Below are 26,531 nucleotides of genomic sequence, written 5' to 3'. Positions count from 1 at the left end.
TAGATAGATAGATAGATAGATAGATAGATAGATAGATAGATAGATAGATAGATGGACAGACAATAATCCATAGGGAGAATACATAATAAAGAAAATTGGGAAAGTCTTGCAAATAACCACATTTCTGTTTTAGGAAGTGATACTGCTCATAATCTCCTGCCTTCCTTCTCTGAAAGATTTTGTAAATGAGTTTATATTCTAAACTTTTGTTGTTTTTGGCTGCCATATCTCTTTGCTTGGCAAGGATATCAAGAAATTGCTAAGGCTTTTTTAAGGCTTGTTTAGTGTCATAATTATGACTATTGGTATGTTTTTAACCTTTTATATGAAAGTATTATAATTGGTGTCTATGTCCTTTTATTCATCCATAACCAATTTTTCATTCTGTGAATACAGACAAAAAAAATGAAACAATCATTGCCCTCAAAAACCTTATTATATTCCACCAAAGGGATATAAGATATAGACAGAGAAATAAATGTATATTCAAAGTGATGCATGTTAATTTTAAGAGAGAGAATGTCTAAGGACCTTTGTCATTACTTCACCTTTGGGGCACCGAGACTGTATCTGAATCTCTCACCGCCATGCTATATAGTATAAATCTCTTTGATTGTAAAAGAAGACCACCTTCCATTCCCCTCTCAAATTCTTGAAGCCATAAGTGTTGGAAAACATCACTTGCAAATGAACTTTCCATGGTCTCATTAAAACCCACATTCTTATGGAAGAAAATATCTCACCCTTTTTTAACCTCTCCCATATGTGCCTCAATATTTTTAACAGCATGCTCATCATCTCCATTTGCATTGTTTTCTTTCAAAAGAAGCAGATGTAAGAATATTATGCCTGCTTTTTAAGTTAAAAAAGAAAGAAAGAAAACACATCATGAGACTATTCACTGAGAAGAAGTCACCATTCTGACTAACAACTTTCTGAGGATAAAACCTTCATTTTGAAGGAGTAACCTATAAAGGAGTTAAGATGACCATTTGGCTTAGTTGTTTCAGCTTCTGTTGAGAGACTGGACCATAAATGGGTGACTATCAGTGAACCGTTCATTCAAAGTTGACTTTTTATCAGCCACAGATGACGCCAAGGGAGTTGAAATATGTTTAAGAGCCTGTTGGTATTTTTTAAAGGAGTCTTAGTGCCATATAATTCATTTTAGCACTTATTATTTTCTCTGTATATTCTTAGAAAACTGAAGGAATCCTGCAAACAGTGTTTATTTTATTTTGAACTAGAAACAATGTGTCACTGTAGTGTCTAATTCTGAGACCTTTAGAACAATTATGCTATTGACATAGATACCATTAAAATGTTTTCAGGGCAGAATATAGTATACTCTCTCAGTGCAAGCCCATCAGCTAAGCTGTTGCACCCAGAGATAACAGTATGGGGATTCTCTATTTTCTTTGGAGGCAGAATTTATAGCTAGTTTGTGTGTACTGTGCAAATTTCATGTCAAGTTGAGAAACATTGGAGCCTGTGTTTCACAGGGGTTTTGAAATTTGGGTCACTTGCAACAATATTCCCAGTGTCAAGAGAGCTTGAGAAAACCTGCTTGGTGGATAAACTTATTTATGTTTAATTCATCAACATATTTGGGTTTGTAAGTCAACAGAGAGAGACTTATTAAAGGGAGTTGAAAATGTCAAAACTTGAATATAGGAAAATGTACTAGGTGATAAGATATATTTATTTAAAAAATACTGCTTAAAATTACTTTTTTTAGAAGGATGATATATCTTGAAATGGAGGTATCATCTCTAGATTCACTGCTTTTCTTTTATTATTCATACTGAGGTACTCCTCTACAACACCTTCTGTTTCTGTTATATGAACAGCCAGTTTTCTTGACTCTTACAAACATAATTTCAAATATCCATATGAATTAATGGGAGCAACATATCCGAATCAAGGCATTAGTAGCCCACAAAACAAATAAGATCATAGAATTAGAGTAAGAGAAATTTAAAGATTATCTAGTATGAGGGTTATAAATATTTTGGTTTCAGGACCCCTTTACATTTAAAAATTATCGAGGACCCCCAAAGAGCTTTTGTTTATGTGGGTTGTATCTATAACTGTTTATCATATTAGAAAATAAAAACCAATAATTTTTTAAAATGTGAATTTAAAATAACAATGACAGACCCATTACATGTTAACACATACTATGAAATATCAATATATATTATTAAAAATAACCATGTTTTCCAAAACAAAAAAAAACTTAATGAGAATGGCACTGTTTCTCATCATTTTGCAAATCTCTGGCTTAACAGAAGATAGATTCCCAGACCTGCTTTTGTATCCAATCCATTGCTATATGTCTTTTAGATTGAAGTATATGAAGAAAATCCAGTCTCATATAGATATGAAGTTGAAAAAGGGAGGAGTATTGTAAAAAGCAAAAGATGGTATTAAAATGGAAGGGTTTCAAAGTCCTCAAATCTCACTTTGAGAAGTGGTAATTTAATCCAAACCTTTGATTTTTATAGATGAAGACACACAGTTGGTCAATGACAAAATAAGGATTAGAACACAATCGTCTGATTTCAGGGGCAGCTAGGTGGCACACTATATAAAGCCTTGGGTTTATAATCAGGAAGATTCATCATCCTGAGTTCAAATTTGGCCTCAGACTAGCGTTGTGACCATGGACAAGTCACTTTACCCTGTTTGCCTCAGTTTCTTCATCTGTAAAATGAGTGGGAGAAGGAAATGGTAAACCACTCTAGTATCTTTGCCAAAAAAAAAAAAAAAACTCAAATGGGATCACAGAGTTGGATATAATTGAAATGACTGGACAAAAACAACTTCTGACTTCAAACCAATACTATTTTCTACTACTGCGTACACTCCATACTGAACAAATGAAAAAAGATTTATTAAACACTTTTTATGTACTGGATACTCAGCTAAAAATGGGGGATACAAATATAAGTAAGGAAGGCACTTACATTTTAATAGGAAAAGAAAGCACCCAAAGGAAACTAGAGAGCAGAGTATGTGCATGCCAACATAGATTGAAAATGGCTGAGAAGTGGCATGGCATCCTGGTTCTGGGCAAGATTAAGGCAAAGCTCTTCTATCTGAGCCTAGAATTCAGCGGGAGGGAGCAGAATCCAGGTTTTCTAGGGGGAGATGGATGAGGAAGATGGAGAGTGTGGAAGAGGCATGATTTAGAAATAAGCTACAGTTGAAAAGGAGGACTGATTCTGGTAATGATAAGCTGAAATCTCCCAAATAACTTTTCTAAAATCCAGATCCAAAAACGTAATTCAACTTGCCAAAGGTAGGTATGACCAAGGCAGAGCAAGAAAGGCCTTTCACCTCCTTATCCTAGATCACGGGTGGGGAACCTGCTGCCTTGAAACCACATGTGGCCATCTAGGTCCTCAAGTGTGGCCCTTTGACTGAATCCAAACTTCACAGAACCAACCCCTTAATAAAAGGATTTGTTCTGTAAAATTTGGACTCAGTCAAAAGGCCACACCAGAGGACCTAGAAGGTCACATGCAGCCTCAAGGCTGCAGGTTTCCCACCCCTGTCCTAGACCCTATGCTTGTGTTAATGAAGCCTGAGTTTGCCTTTTGACTACCTCAATCTAGTGCTGACTTGTGCTGAGTTGCAGTCCACTAACATGTCTGATTTTTGTGTTTGCTGTAGTCTACACACATTTTTTCCATGCTATATTTGAAAGGTGTTCTTTTAAAATTCAAGTGCTCTACCTTTTTTTCCTATTGAATTTTATGTTATTAGATTCTGCTAAGTGTCCTCTTCTGTTGAGATAGTTTGGGATCCCAGATCTATCATTCAAAGTATTAGCTAGCTTTCCCAGCTTAATGTTATCTACAAATTCAATAAACATGACATTTATCCCTTTAGTTCGGTTATTGATGAAAATGAATATAACAGAAACAACAACAGATTTGAGACAATTCACTGGACACTTCCCTCCAAAAATAATTAACCCTTTCTATTTGACTCTAGTTTTCTGTTATTCCTTATTGCCTTGGTCCAACCAACTTCATTATTATGCTTCCCACAGTTAAGCACTCTTAGGATTTCATTATAGAGAAAATGTAAGTTCTTCTGGTGGTGTGCCAATTCACTGACCACTGTACAAAAATCACGCAATGGGAGTAGCAACATTTAAATTCATTTTTGAAGATAGTCTTACATATGAGGAAACATGATATAGTAGAAAGGAAGCCAGCTTTGAGTCAACATTCCTGGGTTCAAGGTCCATCTCTGAACCTAAGTAAGTCATTAACTTTTCAATGTCCCCAGTCACCTCTAAGATTATAATTGCAGAACAGTTGCTAAAGCTTTTAGATAGCACAGTGGACAGAATGCTGGACCTAAAGTTAATTACTGTCTTAGATACTTAATAGCTACATGGGCAAGTCACTTAACTTCCGTTTGCCTCACTTTCCTTATCCACAGAATGAGGATAGTAATCGTACCTAGGTTGTTGTAAAGATCAAATTAAATAAAATTTGTAAAACACTTCACAAACTTCAAAATTATAAATGCTATTATTGTCATATACATTGGTGGCTGGAATTTGCTTCACAGAAGTTGGACCAAAGTCTAGACCAAGATAAACTATTTGAGTCTTAGTGCCTTCTTACTCATTTTATACCACCATCTCTGCAAATGCAGAAGGTAGTCACATAGGACTGAAGATCCTAGTTTTGGGGGTACTTCATGGGTTTCCAGAAATAAAAGAACTTAACTGACTTTAAAAAAATTATCCTATTTTTCTTCCTGATACTCTGTTGTATAAAACAGATCTACCTATCTATATCTGTTCAGTGCTAGTATTACTTAGATATCTAGAGATCTCTGTCATCCCCTTAATTCTTGACTGTATGAATTTACCACTTGTAACTCTTTTTTGTCCTCTCTGTGAATTACTTTAGGCTGTCCACATATAGTTTTCTCATCTATGTCATGCACACAACTGGCACAAAGTGCTCTGTCTCACATATACAATCAAGGGCTTTGTAATAATTCCATCAGTTGCATCATACAACAAAAGGTCATTTCTCCCCCCTTTTTATCACATTGGCAGTCCATTGCAAATAAACTGAGAGCCACCCCTCCACAGATGAGTCTCTGTCATATCATCTCCTATAGGCAATCAAGATGCATGGAACTTGTCTTATAAACATAGACACTTAACTACATAGAACTTTCAGCTAAAGCTATTATAATCTAAAGATTTGGTATCTTAAACAAATCCTTCTTCCTGTGGTAATGAAGAAATAACTTTTGAAATGTGATTCCAAAAATGGCTAGACCATTTCCAGTGGGAATTTCCCAACAGAAAGCACGCATCTCTTGACATGGGTCCCATAATAAATCTTAATAGTCTCATGTAGACTCCCAAATATTTATCTTAATGTGTTATTCCTTAAGTTATTTCTTTAAATCTTTGTTTTCTGGCAGTTTCAAAGTCATTCCAGACCCATTATCAATGAACTACAATATAGTTTGGGGGATTATAAGGTAATTGACATTGAACACATTTCAAAATCACATTTTAATTGTAAAACATAATCTGATTATTTGTGTTCAAGAATTTATAAATGCAAACCATCTCTTTACATAAATTATTTCAGACAATGTCAGCATCTCTTAATAATGGATCCTTTTTGTATCTGGTGAAAAAAAATGACGTTTTTTTAAAATGAGAAATTGTTTTGAGAGAAACTAATAGAAATGTTATGAAGCCCAAATAATGTATTTCCTATTTTTTAAATTTAATCCATTAGATTGCTAGACCATTTCAGGACTAAAAATTTTGTTAGGAGCTTAATCATGATTTTTGAAAACCTTTGGATTAACCAGTGTTTCTATGGGAACAAGCAACGTAGTATAATGAAAATGTACTAGATTTGAAGAGAGAAGACCCGAGGAAAAATTCTCACTCACTCACCTGTGTGACCTTGATCATTGAACCCTTTCTTTGTAAGTGGCTATTCTGGTTATTTTTGGTAATTTCATTAAGATATAAAGTGACTAAACAGGGCTCAGTTATCTCCCTTATGGTCAGAAAGGGCCATATTCTTCTCCTCATTTTGTATCTCCATACCAAGACACTTTTTTCTTTGTTGGGGTACACATCTTGCCAAATATATGGGCACTATTGTGTGGTAAAGTCATGTTTTGCTTTTATATGTTGGGGAAAAAAAACCTACCTTCTTCCTTTTCAGAAAATGACTCAAACACGATGAATTTATTCTTTTAATTGTATAATCTACAAATAATCAGATTATGTTTTACAATTAAAATCTTTTCATTTTGCATAAGTTTGCTGGGGAAATGACCCTTGCTGTGCTCTATAGTGGGGCAGCTACATGGTGCAGTGGATAGAGCACCAGGCCTAGAGTCAGGAAGACCTGAGTTCAAATCCAGCATTGGACACTTACTAACTATGTGACCCTGGGCAAGTTATTGAACCCTGTTTACCTCAGTTTCCTTATCTGTAAAATGAGCTGGACCACTACAGTATCTTTGCCAAAAAAAAAAATCCCAATGGGGTCATAAAGAGTTTGTCAGGTATGTAAAATTTGGTGATTCATCAAGAAGATGTCCATACCTCTAGCAGTGGTAGATTTTAACCTCAGATACTAATGGGAAAGATGAAATGTTAAAACCCCATCTTAAACTTATAGAATCTCTTAAAGAGATTCATTATGAGACATCTTTCACAAGATATGTAAGATCTAGGTGATTGAAGGTCTTTGTTTTCAATTACATTAGACATGATTTCATGGGTGGAAGTTTGGATATAGGTTACTTGACTCAATATAAGGAAAATCTTCCTAACAGAGTCACCTACCAGTAAAGAGGGCAACTTTGAAAAATAGTGAGTTCGTTATCACTAGGAGGCTTGAAGCAGTGGCTAAATGAGCTTGGGGTAGGTTTGTTCTAGACTGAGAATTCTTCTTCAGGTCAGAGTTGGCCTCTGAGGTCCCTTCCAAGTCTAAGACACTCTGATTTCATAATGATGGAAGTCTACTGCCTTCCATTATCTCCATTTATCTCATGACATAGAATGCTAACTTTGGATTTAAGAAAACCTAGGTTCAAATCTTGCCCCTGATTCTTCCTAGGTATTTAAATTAGCCAAGTCACTTTATCTTTAAATGTTTCAGGTCACTTACTAGGACTTATCTATGGAGTCATAAGTAGGCTTTGATCTGCTTTGGGGTAGGGAATTACCACACTGGGTGCTGATGAAATCACAGATCTATTGCACATTCATGTATTTCATACTGAAAACTACCATATGTTATATAAATGTAAGCTATAATAGCTCAGTTTTTCTGGCAAGATTTTAAATTTCTATAAGGCAGAGATGTGCCATTCATTTTTATTACTCATAATACATTGCAAAGAGAATATACCATCCCTCATATTACTCATAATGCAGAGCATTACTTTTTGAGAAGATTAATTAAATAACTTGTTCTTTTGGACAGTAATTGAAAAATGATCATTTCATTATGTTTGAATACTTTATCAGACTCTCTATACTGATCATCTTTATCCCTAGTTCTTACCTATAAACAATTCACAAGGGTTGTAGCTACTATCATAAGGACAGTTTTAGGTAATGTAAGGATTATGGTTTATTTGTTTGTCCTTTGTCCAAAGAAAATTATCTTGCTTCATAAGCAGTTACTGATGTAGAAGTGTGAATTTCTTTTCCCCTCAGTAAAATATATAGCTAACAAGATCCTAGAAGTTAAGACTTCTGTTTGAAATTGTTGTTTTTGTTGTTGTTTTTGTTTACTCATTTTGGCCACATCTGACTATGTGACTTGTTTTGGGTTTTTCTTGGCAAAGATAACTGAAGTGGTTTGCCATTTCCTTTTCCAGTTCATTTTACAGATGAGGAAACTGAGATAAATAGGGTTGAGTGACTTGACCAGGGTCACACAGCTAGTAAGTGTCTGAGGCCTTATTTGGACTTCATGCTTGAAATTATCCACTCACAATTTTGATTCAGCATAGTAAGTCCTTAAGATAATTATAAAAGTTTGAACAGATACATTTTCCCAAAAAAAGTGGCTTTCCTTGACCCAATTTAAAACTTTAGCTAAAAACCATGGATGTCCAGAACTAGATTAGTAACTTTCTTTCAAAGCTTGACTTGGTTTATGAGAATCTCCAGGATACCAAACCAATCAATGGTATTTTGCCTAGAAATAGAGAAAATCTAATAATAAAAAACTACACTTTAATGTAATACAAACACTGGTGCCCTTTGTCCCATCCAACACACACACATGCACACACACACACACACACACACATACACACACACACACACACACACCTATACCTTGGATACTTTCAGGAGAAGTAATTTTTTTAAAATTTTCATTTCAAATTTCCACTTCCAATATTTTAAAATTTGTATTCACATCTTTTTTACATTATCTTCATTCCTGAATGGATCCTTCCCCTGTCTCAGTGAATCATCCCTTGTAATGAAAAAAAAAGAAAGTGGGAGGTAGCCAGAAAGCAATTCAGCTAAATTAACTGACACATCAGCTGAATCTGACAGCCTGTTAAAGGTTCTGTACCTGTAGTCCCCCATATCTCCAGTGTAGGGATGAAGGTGCATTTTCTCATTCCTTCTTTGTGGACAAAATTTGATTGTTTAATTGCAGTTTTGAAAAGTGCCGTGTGTTCTACACTTATTTGGGCCTGGCACACTCTGTTTGTGACACAAGGAGAACAGAGATGTTCCTAAACAAAGGGATCTCTAAGTGACTGTGTCACCAAGCCCTGTCAGCATCAGTCATTGCTACCAGGCCCTGGAGGAGAAGCATGGAGGTCACTTTGTATTTTCTTTAAATAATTGTGAGGAAATATAAACTAGTTCCATATGGCAGCAGAGGGAGTTCTCAGAGCTAAAGCAAAAATCTGCTTGACTTGTCAGTACCTAAGACTTTGGAGTTCAGATATTTGAGCATCTGTCTACTGTTTGAAAGAGTGAGAGCCAACCCATAATTTGTCATACGTACAACTCCCACTGACTCAGATAAGGAAGGACAGTTTTACCCCCTGAGTACAAGAGAGAAGTGAATATGTGAGCAATGTGGCAATCCTTAATGTAGAGAGAACGATCACAGGGGGAAATGGATTTTGGTGTTAGGCTAATTGTTTTAGAGAAAGAAAAAAGTATTATCCAAAGGATAAATACTTCACTTATTTGAAAAGACTCTATTTCATTCATAATAGCTTAGGAGAGTGTATTTAGTGGAATGAGCACTGGATTTGGAGACAGAGGATTTGGGTTCAAATCTTGCCAGTCCCTATCTTGCCTTTGGACAGTCTCTTCTCCTCTGTGGTCCTCAGTTTTCCCATCTGCAAATGAGGGAGTTGGATTAGAACATCTTTGAGGTTCTTTCAAGCTCTAAATCTTCACTTTTACAAACTCACTATTGGGAAATTCTTCCTGAAAATTGTTTGATGATTTATTCTCTATACTTGTCATTTTTGCTTCCTTCTATTTCGATCATGCCTCTTATTTCAGTGGCATAGAGATTGCCATGAAGACACTCCAAGTACCAATACAGGCTGCATCTGCTCTACAATTTATAATATTAGAGGGTTTCTTGAGTCACAGAGAGGTAAAGTGATTTGCTCAAGATCATACAGCTACTATCTATCAGAATCAGGATTTGAACTCAGGTCTTCTTGACTCAGGCTGGATATGTAGTGACAATGCCAAGTTGCATCTTTTATATTTCATGCATGAAAGAAAGGATGTGTTATATCCTCCTGTTATATCCTCCCTTATATGTTTTTCTAAATTTGTAAAACTAGTGGAGAAAAAAAAAAAGCTGGCCCTATACTGCTCATAAATATTTTTTTTCTTAATTAGGAAGAATATGTTGAAAGGGTCAAATACCATGATTCTGGTTTTTGGCGGCCTGCTTGGTCACATCCAATTGTGTGTATAGCAGAATTTTGGCAGCTTCTTTTTGTTGTCTGTCGTTAAGCCAACTGCTTTGCTCTGGAGTAAACGTGTGGTTTTTATCTCATAACACATCATCTTTCACTTAAGCCACGTCTACACTGCCTGGAAAAGGGTATTCAAAAATGTAGAGTGTGGAGGAGAAACATTTTTACTAAGGTATTCTTTTTAATGGCATATAATTTCATGGATTCCAGTCTGATTTAAAGAGCATTTTTTCATCCCCACATATAACAGGATATTGGATGTGTGGACTAAGTAACTAGAGATAGTGGAGGTATCTAAATATACATGAAAAGGCTTTAGGAACAATGACCAGACCTGCTGCTCTGCTAATTAGCCAGCATTTAATGCCATGTAGGTAGGGAATCATCTTAGTTTTGTTTCAATTACAGAGTGGAATATACTTGTACTTGACCGTTATTTCACCTGGATCAGATACCTAGACAGAAAGTTTTGTTCTGGGTAATTATAAACTTGGATAATTCATGACTGTTATAAAAATAATTCACTAAATATGTAGACAGTATAGAGACACCATAGAGTGTTTGATAAAGAGCAGTGCTCAGAGTCAGAAACCTTAAACCTTGGTTTAAGTATTAACTGTGTGACCCTAGGCAAGTCACTAAAGCCAACAAGGCTATAGGCAACACCTTCCAACAGGGATTCTTAACCCAGGGGCTAAGGGTTTTGGATAGATTTCAGGGGTTTCTATGAACTTGGAGGGGAAAAAATCCATCTACTCATCTGTAACCAGAATTTGCTGTTGCCTTAAATTCTTAATTTTTTAATTATTATTTTAAGAAAAGGTCAAAAGTCTCTTCTAAATTGCCAAAGTGGTCCAACACACACACACACACACACAAACACTTTAAAAAAATAACAGCCTTTTCTAAGACCATAAGTTGTAAAGAAGGTGCTGACCTACATTGGTAGTGGGAACTTCTTCACCAGAATTACTGATCCAAGGCCTGTGTCCAAATGGTGTGCTGGTAAATGTTTAACAACCAGCTCTCCTCAGAAAAAATGTAGACATGACACATTTTTCAGTTCAATATGCATTGTTAACATTTTCTCCATCAATTTCTTAAAGTGATCAAAAAGTTAGTAATTCAAGTCCTGATTTATAACATTTGCTAATTTCTGAGGTGTAAATGCTCACCCTGATAATTTAACAATCAATTCTTGCAAGCTGGTTGGATCTGGCTCTAGCACATCCTTAAGTTTCCCCTTATATAAATAGCTCAGCAATAATAATAGAATCCTCTACTATTCATATACCATGGGGTAACATTGTGACTTCATTGAAATTCAAATGGAGTTATCATTTTATATACTTAAATGTCTACTATATTTCCAGAAGTGAAGTTTTCTATGAAGAGTCATTGTCTTGCATCTTTCTTTTTCTCTCTCTCTGTTCTATAAGTGTCCTTATGGAAGTGTTATTGTACTTATTATTTTGGTCTAGCATTCTCTCCCTAGGTATTTTTTTTTCTTTAGAAATAAATTTAGCTACTGGATTTAACTTCAAAATGTTTGTGTTTTGCATGCATATTCAGGGATTAGTACTTAGGCGATGAGAATATTTCAAATAAATTAGTAAATAAAGACATATTCTGGGAAATTTAAATCATTCGTCCATAGCTTCCCCCCTCTTCAATACCTTCCACTTGGAGAGTTCTTCACTAGGTAAATGCACGTCAGCATTCAATAGAAGCCCAGTAGTAAGCAATAAGAGCAAAGATACTGCTTGAAATGAGAGTAAAAATGAAGTACAACGATATTTTCTATACAACTCATCTCTTAAAAACAAGGGAATGAGATAATATATCCACTGACATGAATTAAATATGCAAATCTGCTCTAACTTAATAATGCAGTAGTGCCTTTGAAAGATCATTTCTGGGGCTCCCTTCTTAAGTGATCAGACCTGTTGATGGTTTGCTGGAGGTCTAGATAATGTAATAGGGAGTGGAGCTCATCTGTGGATATGCCAGAGATAGGCAATTTATTAAGCAAATAGATGTAAAGAGGGAAATTTCTGATGGCAACTAAGTTGGCAAAGGAAAGGGTAGCTGGATAGAAATCTGGGAGATGTATTGAATGCAGCAATACCAAGGTGAAGGTAATACTGTTGATCTTTTGTATCAGGAATTTGCTTTATCTTTTCTGAATATGAAAGAGTAATAGACTACAATAACAATACATGCATTTATCTGCATACTGTGTGTGAAGCACTGTTAGGTCGTGAGTAATATATAAAGGTTAGGTAAGACATGGACCTTGTTCTTAAGGTAGAGCAAATGAGCCATCAACAAAATAGCTATAACACACAATATAACACGCTAAGTGCATTAGAGGGGCACATGACCCAAACAATAGGTCATCTGAGAGAGGTGGTTGTCTTTGGCAGGAGAGATCAGGAGAGGATGAATCCTAGAAGAAGTAGTATTTGAAATTTAAAGAACGTGTAAGATACTAACAAGCAAAAAGCAAGAGGTAGGTCATTCCAGGCAGAGGGAACAGTGTGACCCAGAGATGTGATAGAACATTCTATGTTCATTTTGGCTCCATAGTTCATTTTGGTTAGAGTATCATGAATACTAGGAATAGAACTATAAATGCTAATGCTAGAAAGATAGGATGAAATCAAATTGCAATGGACCTTGAATTCCAGGAAGAGAAGTTTGAAAATTATTTTGTAGTCAATAGGGAGCTGCTGATGATTTATGAGAAAAATAACATAATAACTTATTACATATGGAATATTATTATGACCAAGTTTTGAATGATGGATTGGAGCTGAGAGAGTGTGAAGAAGAGAAGTTCTGTTTGAAGGCTATTATGATGGTACAAGCAGATGTTAATGAATGACTGTATTAAGTTGGTAGCAATGGATATAAGAAAGAGGGGACATGAAATCAATGCTCAAAAATTGAATTAACAAAAAAGTGAATTCATATTTTAAAGATCTTCACCACCAATGAAAAATCACTAGTGGTATAAAATTATGTTTGTATACACATTTGTAAGTCGTTTTGAATATGTTCAACTTTACCTTTAAATATATCATCCTAGAGAGACATTTTAAATGTATAACACAGTATTCAAAGTTAAAAACAGCCAAGTTAGTAAGCGTTTGGATAGGAGAAAAAGTGAAAGCTCTTGGAAAAGGTTGGATTGACAAGACTTGTAATGGAATAGATATGGAATAAAGGTGATAAAAGAATAAAAGAGGACCCCAAGGTTATGTACAGAAGATGACAGTGTCACAGACAAAAGTAGCAAAATCAGAGGGAGAATTATCAGGGAAAATAGAATGGGCTTGATTCTGTATATGCTGATTCTGTGTATGCAACATCTCAAAAGATACTGATGGAACGTCCAGGTGTGTTGTGGACATTTGGATATCATCTACTTGCAGATAGTTGTTGAAACTCTAGGAGTGAATGAAATTAACAAGGAAGAGAAGACAGTGAAGGCAATGGAAAGAGATAGTTCTTTATCTTCTCTCCAACCTCCTGAAAATTAATCACCAATGCCCATACTAGTCAAACAATAGGAGAATTTCCAAGACTGGTAGACTGACACTGATGGTGTGCAGATGGATTCAGAGGAAAACATCCTATTATCAACACTTAGATCCTCTCTTCAACACAAGCTCTGTCTCTGTCTGTCTGTCTGTCTGTCTGTCTGTCTCTCTCTCACACACACACACACTCACACACACAATTACACACATACTTCATAAGCAGTCTCTGAGAGTCAAAGGCCAAGTACTTAAAATGGACAGAACAACAGAATCATTCCATCAATTGTCTTGCCTTTTCCTTTTCCTGCTTTTTTCCTCCACATATGCTTCATCACTTGACTGTTTTCAATTTTGAAATGCTGTGTCATGACTTTGAAATGCCTCTCTAGCATGGTACGTTTAAAAGAAACATGAGACATGAACATGCAAATAGACCTATCTGTAATCACACAATCCAGACTTCATAAACAATTTAAAATAATCAGTAATTTTTATTAATTCATTTTTATTTAAAATTATTAATTTTATTATACATCCCTTTAACTATGAATCATCTTTTTTGGAAATTAAAGTTCTGGTTATTTTTATTATAAATCAAGATTTTTCTTTTAAAAATTATTCATGTCAGACTACTGGTTTTTTTGTGCTCTATCTTGGTTTGAAATGACATACTAATTCAATTCAACAAACATTTAGCACCTACTATGTGCTTTTTAATGTGCTAGACAGTAAATAAACAATGCTTTAAAATGAATGGCTTAATCCTTTCCTTCAAAGAGTTTAACATTTAGCAGGTTGATATACCATAAACACAAAAGAATGTGATACAAAATAGCACTAAGAATGGAGTAGAAATTCAGACAAAACACTATGAGAAAATTTGTGGAAACAGAGAACTCTTTGGGCTGGGGGAAGGTTTCGTCAACCTGGTGGCACCTGGATCTTGAAGGATGAATAGAATTTCAATAGGCAGTATGGTACACTGGAAAACAAGCTGTAGTTTGAGTCAGAGGATCAAGGTTCAAATCCTAGCTTTGCCATTTATTATCTATGTGGCCTTAAACAAGTCAATTTTTTTTCACTTTAGGCATCAGGTTACTTTGTAAAATATGGAAATTGGACAGGATGACCTTCTTAGGTCCCTTCTAGCTCTAAATCTGTGATCCTTTGTGGAACACGAGTGACAGTCTGAATGTGTGTACAGATGCCACAGAGGACAAAGTTTAGGAAACAACTAATAGTTGAGTTTATCAAAAATAGAATATCCATGAATAAGAAAGGAAGTGATTGAATAGGAAAAACACTTTGTATAAAATTTCTCTAAATCTTGTTATCTAAGGTATATAAACTAAACTATAGATAGATAAGCTATATATATATATATAGTGTGTGTATGTATATATATATATGTATGTATGTATGTATATCATATAGCCATTTCCCAATAGATAAATGATGAAAACATATGAACAAACAGTTCTCAAAAGTACAATTACAAAACCTACACAACCACATGAAAGAATGTTCTAAATCACTAAAAATAAGAGAAGCAAATAGAAATAATCATGGAGTTTTACCTCAGACTTTGCAAACTGACACAAGAAAATGACCAGAGATGGCAATAGTCAATGTTGGAGAGGTTGTGAAATGAAAAGCATTCTAATATGTTGTTGTGGAGCTATGAAATGGTACAAACATTTTGAAAAGCAATTTAGAATTATGCAAATAAGGTGACTAAAGTGTCCATACTCTTTGAACCAGAGACTGTTTATACCTCAAGGAGGCCATCAATAAGAAGAAAACTCCCATAAATCTAAAATATTTATAGCAGCACTTTTGAAATAGCTACAAATTGGAAACAAAGTAGATGCTCATCAATGGGGAAATGGCTAAACAAATTATGGTACCTGAATATTATATGGAATATTACTGTGCTATAAGAAATGATGCATATGATGAATACAGAGAAGCAAGGAAATGCCTATATGAATTGATGCAGAGTGAAATAAGCAGAGTCAAGACAATAAAAGTACAACAATGTAAATGGAAAGAATGACACACCAAAAAATCCAAAGTAAATGTAACAAAATTATAAAGATCAAACAAGACTCAAATGAAGAGATGTGAGAGGATATCCATGCTCCCCAATACCACCCCATTCCTTCATGGAGGTGGGAAATCCACAGATGTTAGCCATTTCACATGTTTTTGGACTTTTTCCAATATATTGATCAGTTGTATTATTTTTTTACTCTCTAAAATATACTATTTGTTATATGGAATGGCTCTCTGGGAGGGGCAGAGAAGGGATATTATTAGGATTTAAGAAAAAGAATCTATCAATAAGAATATATTAAACTGTTTATCAAGTGCTGTATAATTTCATAAAGCTGTTATTTTTGGTAAAGGGGTGGAAAGGAATGTGATAGATCTATGATTTCATTGGAACATAGAAATGCTCCTGAAGAAACTCCCTCTATTCCAACTGCTCTTCAATTTATAGTCTTAGATAACTGCTTGGGGCTCTTTGAGGATGAGTGGCTTGCCCATGTTCACACAGCCATAGGCAAGACTTCAACTCAAATCTTCCTTACTCTTAGCCCAGCTCTCTATCCAATATATCATGGTATGTCTTACTCTCCTACTATGATACCTAATATATTCATGTTACTTTGGTGTGGTGTGGGTGTAACCATAAGTACTCAAATGTTATATTTGTACAAATTCTGGTAGGTTCTACTAAGGAGCAAAGGCTTTGAGTACAGTGCTGGTAACAGATTATGTGGCTGTTATACAAGGGCCAGGCCAGCAAAGGACAAAGGCAAGCATATCATAGCAAAATTGGCTACCAGGTAATGAGATGTTTTAACTATCATTCAAATAATAACATGGCTCTGAAATATCATCAATGTGGTTATTTCCTTCAGTGACACAAATAGTAAGCCATCTATACCTGCACATCCTGTAGAACTCTGGTCCATGTCCTCCCTTAAATTCTCCACTAGTGGTTCTCCTACCCTTCTTTACTTTCTCATAACATAGCAAGGATAACAGTAATACATGTAAGCTATCCTTTGGTTATTTTTCATTCTCAGATAACACATTTATTTGATGGCAGCTGTGAATCTGGGTTCTTCACAATTCTTTGAGATGGGTCACAGTCTGCTCATACCCTCTGTGCACTTCTCCTTTGACTTCTGAGTGATACTCATTTTAATTCTTTGGAAACTGCCATGTTCCTTGACTCAAAGACATACAATACTGCTAGAATATGAGAGTTAAAATATGGATCTTTGTTTCAGGGATGTGTTTGGTGTTATTAAAAGAACTTTGAATATTTCCAAAGCTGTTACTGTTATTAATATTGTTGTTATTCTTATCATGTTGCGTTACATTTGGTCTGCTGGTGATCTGAATGAGGTGTGCTTGTCCTTCTGTTTCAGAGCAGAAAGGAAATGAAGAGAAAAATTGAAGCATGTAATCAGTCATCAGTATGACAAGGGTTGTGTTGGGTTGAAAGTTTTATTTGATTTTTCTTTGTTCCAACTTTAGGTTGTATTTAAAGGGCCACAGTGGAACAGCAGGAAAACAGAGTAGTCTGATCCTACATGGTGCTGATTTTAGCACGAAAGATGCTGATAATGACAACTGTATGTGCAAATGTGCTGTCATGCTAACGGGAGGTAAGTCCTATGAAGGATTTTGCTAAAAATGTTCCATTGACTTGGTAAGAAAGGGATGTGGTTTTCTGGTCAGGAAACTGGAAACCATGTCTCCTTAGGTCAGTTCTTGGCTCTTTCTAATGATTCGCCATGTGTTCTTGAACAAGATTATTGTTAGGAGAGTTGTATCCAAAGTAATGTTTTTTCCTATGTCCATTATACTCTAAGAATGACATAAAATAAATCTCTGAGTTTCTCTGACCTTTATTTTCTGGTTCTTGAATAATGTCAGTAGTGTTCATACAGATGCTACAATTTTTTAAAAAAGTCAATTGCAATTTATAAGATGCATTAAGATCCTTGGATAGAAGTCAGTAGGGCTTAAAACTCTTTGAATGAATCTGTCAAAATGGAGTAACAGGAATAATGAATATATGATGAGACCACATGTCATAGAAGTTGAGTCAGCCATTCTGGGAATGCAGGTTGCTGAGCTGTATAGCACATTAGATCATGGCAAGTAGGAAGAGGCAAAAAATTACCTGAAGATGGGTGCTAAGCAAAGCTAGCTGTACTCAAAATTGTTTATGTAGTGAGAAAGCATAATCTTTCCTGTCTCTGGTTCTTACTCACTTCTAATGCCTTTCTCCCCTTCTTTCTCTATCCAACACTTCATACCCAGGTACATTTCCTATTTTCTCTCCTCTCTCCAATAAGAACAGGCTCTCTGAAAATTATACCATAAACTCATGTCCACTGAGGTATAAATAAATGATTGATAGGGGTTAACCTGTTATTCCTCCCAGGAATAATGACAATTTAATTAAGGGGACAAAGCCCTAAGCCAAAGCTATCATCCTCACTATTTAGGAGTGGAAAGGAGGTGGGGTCTCTCTATTATGTGAAAGACCTCACCACATAGGCACCCTCATACTCTGCTTGTGCAGTTACTGTATGGTGCATACACTGCAGCATATTTTCATCACACTGCCTTGCCCTAACCATTCTATTCTTGAACCTTGTAATTGCCAGTTACTATACAGAGTGCCAAATCACCTAGGGGGTATCTTTGTACATCAGTATATCACAGGAAAAGAATCTGTGATTTCCTCAATTAGGAGAATCCTTATTGTGGAAACTCCCTAGACCACTTAAGACTGAAAGTCACTAATGATTTAGTTCTTAAATCCTAGGGACTGCCTGAAGCAAAAAGTTTTAATAAGTTACCCAGGACCACACAGCTAGTAAATTATCAGAGACAGAGTTGAAACCCCAGTCTTCCTGACTTCTTATCTGTCACCTCTTACTCTCTCTATATGAAGCTATGATCTGATTAAAATGACCACTATAAAGTTAAATATGTATCTTGAAGCCACATACTGTTTCCATTACAAGAAGTACATTTTCATCTCCTCCATAGTTTTCATTTGGAGTTAAAAAAAATCTAGATTGGAGACTGAACACTCCCACTTAAAAGCCACATGACCAGGGGAAAGTCTATCTAAAGTTCATTTTTTTTTCTCACCAGTAAAATTGGAGAGGTTCAGACTAAAGTCCCTCCTTCTCTAAATCTGTAATCCATAATAGGCCTAATTATACCTTTTTTTGCCTACCTCACCTGGATGTGAGGAAGAAATAAACAAGTATTTGTGGATGTCCTCTAAGGTGAGGGCACTCTGCAGGTTTAAGGTGGAAGCCCTGAAGTTACCACACATCTCTACGGAGAAATGAATTTCAGAGTAGATTAACCAAATAACAGGGCAGGTGTTAACTTTTTTTTTTCTTGAATGGAGGTTCAATTGTATTATCTCCTTTTTCAAATAAAGACGCGAACATAAGGAAAAGGCTTGAAATTGATCTTGATTTTCTGTTACTATCCATTTTTATTAAAATATGTCTTATTTCTTCATCATCATAAGTGATTGACCCATTTCCATGGGTTCAATTACCATTTTTACCATCTCTGTAATACATATGTATGTATGTACATATACACATATGTACACATATGTGTATATGTACACATACGTGTGGACGTGTATGTATTTGTGCGTGTATGTGTGTGTGTTTATATTTATCCAGATACCTACAGTCCTTTATCACTACTGTCCAAAAGGCATTTCAAATTGGATATCCAGTAAGCATCTTAAAGTCCATATGCCCTAAATATAATTCATTATGTCTATCTCCCCTTTCCCTAATTTTTCTATTACTGTTGATGTATCACCATCCTCCTAGTTATTCAGACTTGCAACCTTAGTGTACCTCCCCAACAATTTACTCCCAGTCACCACACATATTTGAACAGTTGCCAAATTTTGTCATTTCTGTCTTCATAACATCTCTTGTAAATATCTCCTTCTTTCCACTAACAGTAGAAAGGCCCTGGGTCACCTCTTCTTGCCTGAACTATTGCAATAATCTTCTAATTGCTCTCCCTGCTTTAACCATGTCCCTTTCTAATTCATTTTCCAAACATTCACCATAGTGATTTTCCTAAAGTGCAAGTCTTATGCTACTTCCCTCCTTCCTTCTGGTAAACTGGTAAACTCCGGTAAACTCCAGACACCCTATTACCTCCAGTATCAAATATAAATTCATTTAGTTTGCATTTAAAACTTGATGCCCTGGTCCCTTCCTACCTGCCCAATCTTCTTACATTCTAGTCCCAACAATGCATTTTACAATCCATCCATACTAGCCCATTTTATTGTTCATTGCGCTTGAGACTCTTATCTCTCATCTCAGTGACTTTATACTGGCTAACTCTACTGCCTCCTTGCATGAAATACTCTCTATCCCCACCTCTTTTTTAAAATCAATCACCCTCTTCTTGATACTCTCTTCTTTCTATCTTTCATGACACTACTTTCTCTTGCTTTTCCTCCTATACATCTGACTACTCCTTCCGTGTCCTTTGCCTGGATCTTAGTTCAGATCATACCCATTAGCTATGGGCATCTCACAAGACTATGTCCTGAGCCCTGTTTTCTTCTCCTTCTTTACTCTTTCACTTGGTGACCTCATCAGCTCTTACGGATTCAATGATCATTTCTATGCTGATAGTTCTCAAATCTGTTTATCCAGCCCCAAAATCTTTTTTGACCTCCAGTCTCACATCTCAAACTGCTTATTGGCCTTCTTGAACTGGATGTCCTGTAGACATCTTAAACTCAATATATCCAAAACTGAACTCATCTTTTCTTCCAAACCCTGCCGTCTTCCTAAATTCTCTATTATTGTCAAAGGCTGCCATCTTCCCAGTCATCCAGGCTCTCAACCTAGGCATCTTCCTTGACTCCTCAGTTTCTTCCACTTCATATATCTAATCTTTTGCTAAGGTCTATAGATTTTACCTTCATAACATTTCTCTTTTAAGCTCCATTCTGTACTACGACACTTCTACCACCCTGGTGGAGGCCCTCATCATCTTACACCCAGACTATTAAAATAGCCTCCTGCTGATTCATACCTGCCATAATTCATTCCCCACTACAGTCCATCTTCCATTCAGCTGTCAAAATCATAAAGCATAGATATAATTCCTCCTCCCCAACAAATTCCAGTGGCCCCTTATTCCTCCAGGAGGGTGTATGAAATGTTCAAGGAGGACTAGCAACTCTGGTATGAGAGCCTGCTGAACACTTTTTAGGGCTGCTTATCTACCTTTGGTGTTCACCTGTCACCTGACTCTCACCTGTGGCTCCAAGAAGTCAATGAAGGCAGCTGAAGCAGGCACTGTGGAGCACTTTGAGATTGGTCAGACATCAAAGATGCCAAGGTCATTGACTGTATCCCGGCCCATCACCAGTTGTCTTGACTTTTGCCTTACCACTGGACTCCAATGACTCTGGAAGAAAGAATGAGGCTGATAATTGTGCATAACTCTGCCTTACTTAAATCTAGTTCGTGCACAAATCAAGACATCACCCGTAATGTCACTGGTCCTCTGAAAACGAAGGATGAATAACAACAATTACCTCTAGGATCAAATCTAAAATCCTCAGTTCTGCATTCAAAGCCTTTCACATCTTCCCCCTCTATCTTTCCAGTCTTTTTTACACCTTATACTCACCATTTACTCTGCAATATGGTAACATTGCCCTCCTTACTGTTTGTCACATAAAACAGTACATCTTCAGACTCAGGGCATTTTCATTGGTTGTCTCCTATTGCTGGAATATTCTTCCTCCTCATATCTGCCTCTTGACTTCCCTAGCTTCCTTCTAGCCCCAGCTCACATCCCTTCTTCTACAAGAAGCCTGTCTTGATACCCCTTATTTCTAGTACTTCCTTTTGTTATCTTCAATTTATCCTGTATATGTCTTGTTAGTACATAATTGTCTATATGTCACTCCTTCATTAGACTGTAATCTCCTTAAAAGCAGGAAATATCTTCCCTTTCTTTTTCTCAACAATGCTTAGCACATAGAACAGGCTCTTAATACATGTTTATTGACCAACTATCTTCTTTCAAGACTTCAAGGCTTCAAGTTCAAATGACCTCTTTTATAGGAGTCTTTTCCAGGTTGGCCCAGCTGCTAGAGCCTTCCTCTGGTGAGATCACCCTCCTTCTACTCTTTATATATCTTGAATTTATATGTTGTCTCTTCCTTTAGAATGTATGCTTCTTGAGGGAAGGGATTGTTTTTGCCTTTCTTTGTAACCCTAGAACTTAGGACAGTGCCTTGAACATAGTCAGCCTTTAACACATACAAGATGATCATTTATCTACTCAATAAATTATACACAACGAAGTAAAAGGCAATCAACGTTTTCCAAATTACCCTCTTTCGCTCACTTCGAGTTTATTAAGTTCACCTTCCCAAACTTTACTAATGAGGGTAGAAATAACTGTGGAAAGAAAATACTAACCTTTCACTCATCAATAAAAAAAAAATCTAGAGTTTGAGTTTGTGCTTTTATTCCTCCTTGTGAATATTGAATTCCATAATTTTTTACATTCATAATTATTATTTGGCCCAGCTTCTTACTCACTCACTAAAGACATGTGAGCAGGAGAGAAATTTTCCACTTACTGTATGTGCTGAAATGGTATAAGTAAATGTGTTTTTGTAATATATACACCATTTCCCTATCAAATATCCTTTTGAAATAATCCAGGTCTTGAAAAACTAGTCACACCCCAAAGCTAAAATGTGGAATTTGGAAATCCTAAACTCTGGTGAGCATAAGAGAAAAATTTCAACTGACAGACTAGGTAACCTAAGTTTCACTTGGAATACACTTTCTGTTTTCCTACACAGAGAGGCCACATTATCCTTTGACAAATTTTTCTTCCATGACATTTCTTACTCTAATGATCCAATTTATCCTTTTACTTTGTTTTCCCATATTTGAACTGATTCTTTGTTTAAAACAATTTTTGCAATGTAACTATGCATTGTAACTGGTAACCAATGGTTCCTCAGTCAGATATCATGTGGTATGAAAAAAGAGCTTTGACTTAGTGTCAAAGGATCTGGGTTCAAGTGCCAGCTTGGACACTTACTAGCTGTGTGACCTTGGGCAAGTCACTTTATCTCTATGAGTTTCATTTTCCTGATCTATCAAATAAGGGCCTAGACTAGATGTTCTCTGAAATCCTTTCTAGCTCTCAATTTATAATCATAGTTCTGTTGAATTAGTGCTGGAAGAGACCTTCGAGGTCCTATTTTTGTAAGATGTAGCTAATAAAATATAAAGGAAAACAGAAGAATAATTCAGTTGTACATAAGGAGGGACTTCTTTAATTCTAATGTGGGATTATATACTGGAAAGAGATATCAAGGGAGGTTGTAGAATCCCCTTGGAGAACTTCAAGAAGAGTAACAAACCTGACTTGTCCTCTATAGTGATAACATTGACTTGTTTGGAGAGAGGGGGCTAGATAAGATTGATGGTTTTAAGGTCCCATTTGGCTCTAAGGCTCTGATTAAGTCTGTTCAATGTTACTGATAGTATCAAGATGAGGTGATCTGCTTGAATACATAGACTCTTACTGAATTTTGTGAGGTCATCTCTGTAACTTTTGAGAAATGAAAACATCATTGAGATTAATGATTCTTTCCTCATCCAAATTCTAAATTTTCATCCATAAGAATAAAATCCCTCAGTTACAGTAACTAAACTTGATCCGGGAGAAGTTTTTTTTTTTTTAAATGGACTTTCTCTCCATTCTCTTCTTTGCAGTGTAGGGAACACTGGGTGTGGCATATTGTGTAGGCTCTTAGATATTGTTGATATGTTGGTCAATTTTGCTAAACCTCTTTTTTTTCACTCTTAGTTTATCTTTATCACCAAGGATGGCTAAAATTTGAGAAAAGAGGGAGATATGTAGTCAGAAATGAATGTGTTGTAAAAGCAGAAGATATTAATAAAAAATAAGTTTATAAAAATAATGGAGGCACCAGAAGTTTACTCCAAGTTGTTTAGTAGAATGATTGATTTCTACTGAAGCTGGAAGGGCTAGCATGTAGAAGAGGAATAGATTAATATGCTTCACCCTAGAGCACAAAACTAGGAGCAATGAATGGGAAGAAGTTTGAGAGGCAGATTTAGTCTTGAAGTTAAGAAAAACTTTCTAACAATTAGAGCTGTTCTAAAATACAATGTTCTGTACCATTCCTCACCCTAACCCATTGGCTCTGGAAATTTTCAGGAAAAGGCTAAGGGGCCACTTGATAAATTGCAGAGAGGGTTCTTGTTTAGGTATGGCTTAGACTGAGTAGTCATTGAGGGGCCTTCTAGTGCAGAAATTCAGTAGTCTAAGTTGACCCACCATAAACCAACAGATTTTCAATTCATTTTAAAAATTCTTTTTAAATTTCTTTAAATGAAAACATTTACTGTTTGTGCAGTCTGGTGCTTGAGTCTAAATTGCCTCAGATATTTTCTGCTTAACTGACTCCTTAATTGGTCATAAAATAGACATGACTTAGTGGGTTAGGCCTTGCAGCCAAGGAACTCCATGCTCTGTGACTGACTCATTGACTGTGAGAAAATGTACAAGTTTCTACTTTCATTTTTCCATTTTTAAAAAGAACTATACAGAAAATTTGTACTTTTCTTTGGTTGGAGAGAAGAATTTGAGGAGAGATTTCAGGGGAAAATTCTCTTTGTTTAAGAGAGCTCATTCTAAACCTAAAGTGAAAAATCAAATAGAAAATGAAGAATTAAAACAATCCTTTTGGCTATTACTGACCCTAATTTTTCATTTGGTTTACACCAACAATGTCATGAAGAAAAAAAAATAGAATTAGCCTGTAACATTTTGATAGTGACACATTTACCACAAATTTCCCTGATTAAAAAGCAAGTTAATATGTGGTACAGGGCTATTTTTTTTCTTCTTAGGGAGAAACTGAAATAGCACTAAATCATTTTCTATTCCTTACCTTCTCAGCCTTCTTTATATGCAATTTCCTTTTTTAGTACATAGCATACAAGCTTTAAAAAAATCTTTTGCCAAAGGATTCCACTGTGGTTAAAATTCTGTCTTTTTTTCTCATAAGTCAACAATGTTGAATAACACAAGAAAGTTTTCTTAGTTTACTGGGGACTATTTCTCAAAGCAATCAAAGGACAGAGGACAAAACCACAAATTAATTTGTTACACTAATCTAGAACTTCCAAGATGTTAAAAGTAGAACATTTGATGGATTCTTGGCTCACCTTGCTGACAGTTTTCATCTGTCAAAACATGGAGAGAAAGTAATGAAGGGAACAGCTCCTCTGGATTTAATCCTAATGAACAAGAAATAATTGGTTGGTACCATGAAAGTGATGGAAACCTTAGGGAAAAGCAATGTTGTCATAGAGTTAATAATAGTGAAAAAATGAAGACTGGGCATTTTCAAACACCCCCATGATCAAATATAATTAGGCGACATATTTATTATATATAATTATATACAAAGAATTCTGAACTAGGAATCAAAAGATCTCTATGTGAGTACCATTCCTGCCATCTATTAGCTTTATGGCTTTGTACAAGTCATTTAAGTTTTCTGGAACTCAGTTTCTCACTTGTAAAATCAAAATAATTATACTTTTTTTTACTTCAATATTTATTTTTTACCATTTTAAAAAAACTTGAGTTTCACATTTCCTCCCTCCCTTCTGCCCTTCCCCCATCCACTAAGAAGGTGAGTAATATGATATCAATTATACATGTGAAATCATGGAAACATATTTCTGTATTAGCCATATTGAAAAAAAGCAAGAAAATATAGAAAGTGAGAAAACTATACTTCAGTTTGCCGTCTAAGTCAATCAGTTCTTTTCTGGAGGTATATAGAATTTTTTCATCATGAGTCTTTTGGAATTTTCTTGGATCATTATATCAATGAATAGTGAGTTTTTCACAGTTGATCACTGCAATATTGTTGTTGTGTCCAGTGGTCGCCTGATTCTGTTCTCTTTATCAGTTTATATAGGTCTTCCCATGTGTTTTTTTTCTGAAACCATCCTCCTCATTATTTCTTACAGCACAATAGTACTCCATCAAAATCATATGCCACAACTTGTTCAGACATTCTCCAATCGATGAACAACCCCTCAATTTCCAATTCTTTGCTGCCACAAAAAAGAGTTGTTACAAATATTTTTGTAAATATGGGTCTTTTTCCTTTTTCATTGATCTACTATAAACTTAGTAGTGGCATTGATGGGTCAAGGGTTTGCACAAAAAGATATTGTCCTTTGAGTGTAGTTCCAAATTGTTCTCCAGGATGGTTGGACCAATTCACAATTCCACCAACAGTTCATTAGTGTACCTATATTCCCCCATCCATTCCAGCATTTGTCATTTCTGATAGGTGTGAAGTAGTACTTCAGAGTTGTTTTAATTTGCATTTCTCCAGCCAATAGTGATGTAGAGGTTTTTTCATATGAAAAATATAGCTTTGATTTCTTCTTCTGAAAACTCCTTGTTCATAACCCTTGACAATTTATCAATTAGGGAATGGTTTTTATTTTTATAAATTTGATTCAATTCTCTATATATTTGAGAAAAGAGGCCTTTATCAGAGAAACTTGATAAAATTTTTGATACTATTTCACTGTTTATGATACCTTTTATCAAAAATGTAGTTTCTGAAATTATCTCTTTTAATTAGTTTGTTTTTGTTTTTGCTTTGTCTGAGATCATGATTGTTATTCCTGCCTTTTTTTTCTTCAGCTGAAACATAATAGATTCTGCTCCAACCCTTGTTTTGATGCTATGTGTGTCTTTCTGTCATAAATGTGTCTCTTGTCCTCTTGTAAAGAACATATTGTTGGATTCTGGTTTCTAACCCATTCTCTTATCCACTTCTGTTTT

The 26,531-nt window shown here is 35.5% G+C and overlaps 1 protein-coding gene across 2 annotated transcripts in view; it reads left to right on the top strand.

Moving 5' to 3' along the window:
• The window catches only part of ANGPT1 (angiopoietin 1), a 321,756-nt gene that overhangs the window by 266,639 nt on the left and 28,586 nt on the right, over positions 1 to 26,531 (top strand). For both annotated transcript variants that reach the window (XM_027849877.1, XM_027849876.1), the window contains exon 8: positions 17,100 to 17,230. In XM_027849877.1, the coding sequence (XP_027705678.1) occupies positions 17,100 to 17,230 (131 nt within the window). The remainder of the gene's footprint in view (positions 1 to 17,099; positions 17,231 to 26,531) is intronic.

This window comes from Vombatus ursinus, unplaced genomic scaffold (genome assembly GCF_900497805.2).
Source record: "Vombatus ursinus unplaced genomic scaffold, bare-nosed wombat genome assembly UNPS02008961.1, whole genome shotgun sequence".
NCBI lineage: Eukaryota > Metazoa > Chordata > Mammalia > Diprotodontia > Vombatidae > Vombatus > Vombatus ursinus.
The sequence above is the reverse complement of the archived record's forward strand: the minus strand, read 5'-3'. Positions and strand labels throughout refer to the sequence as shown.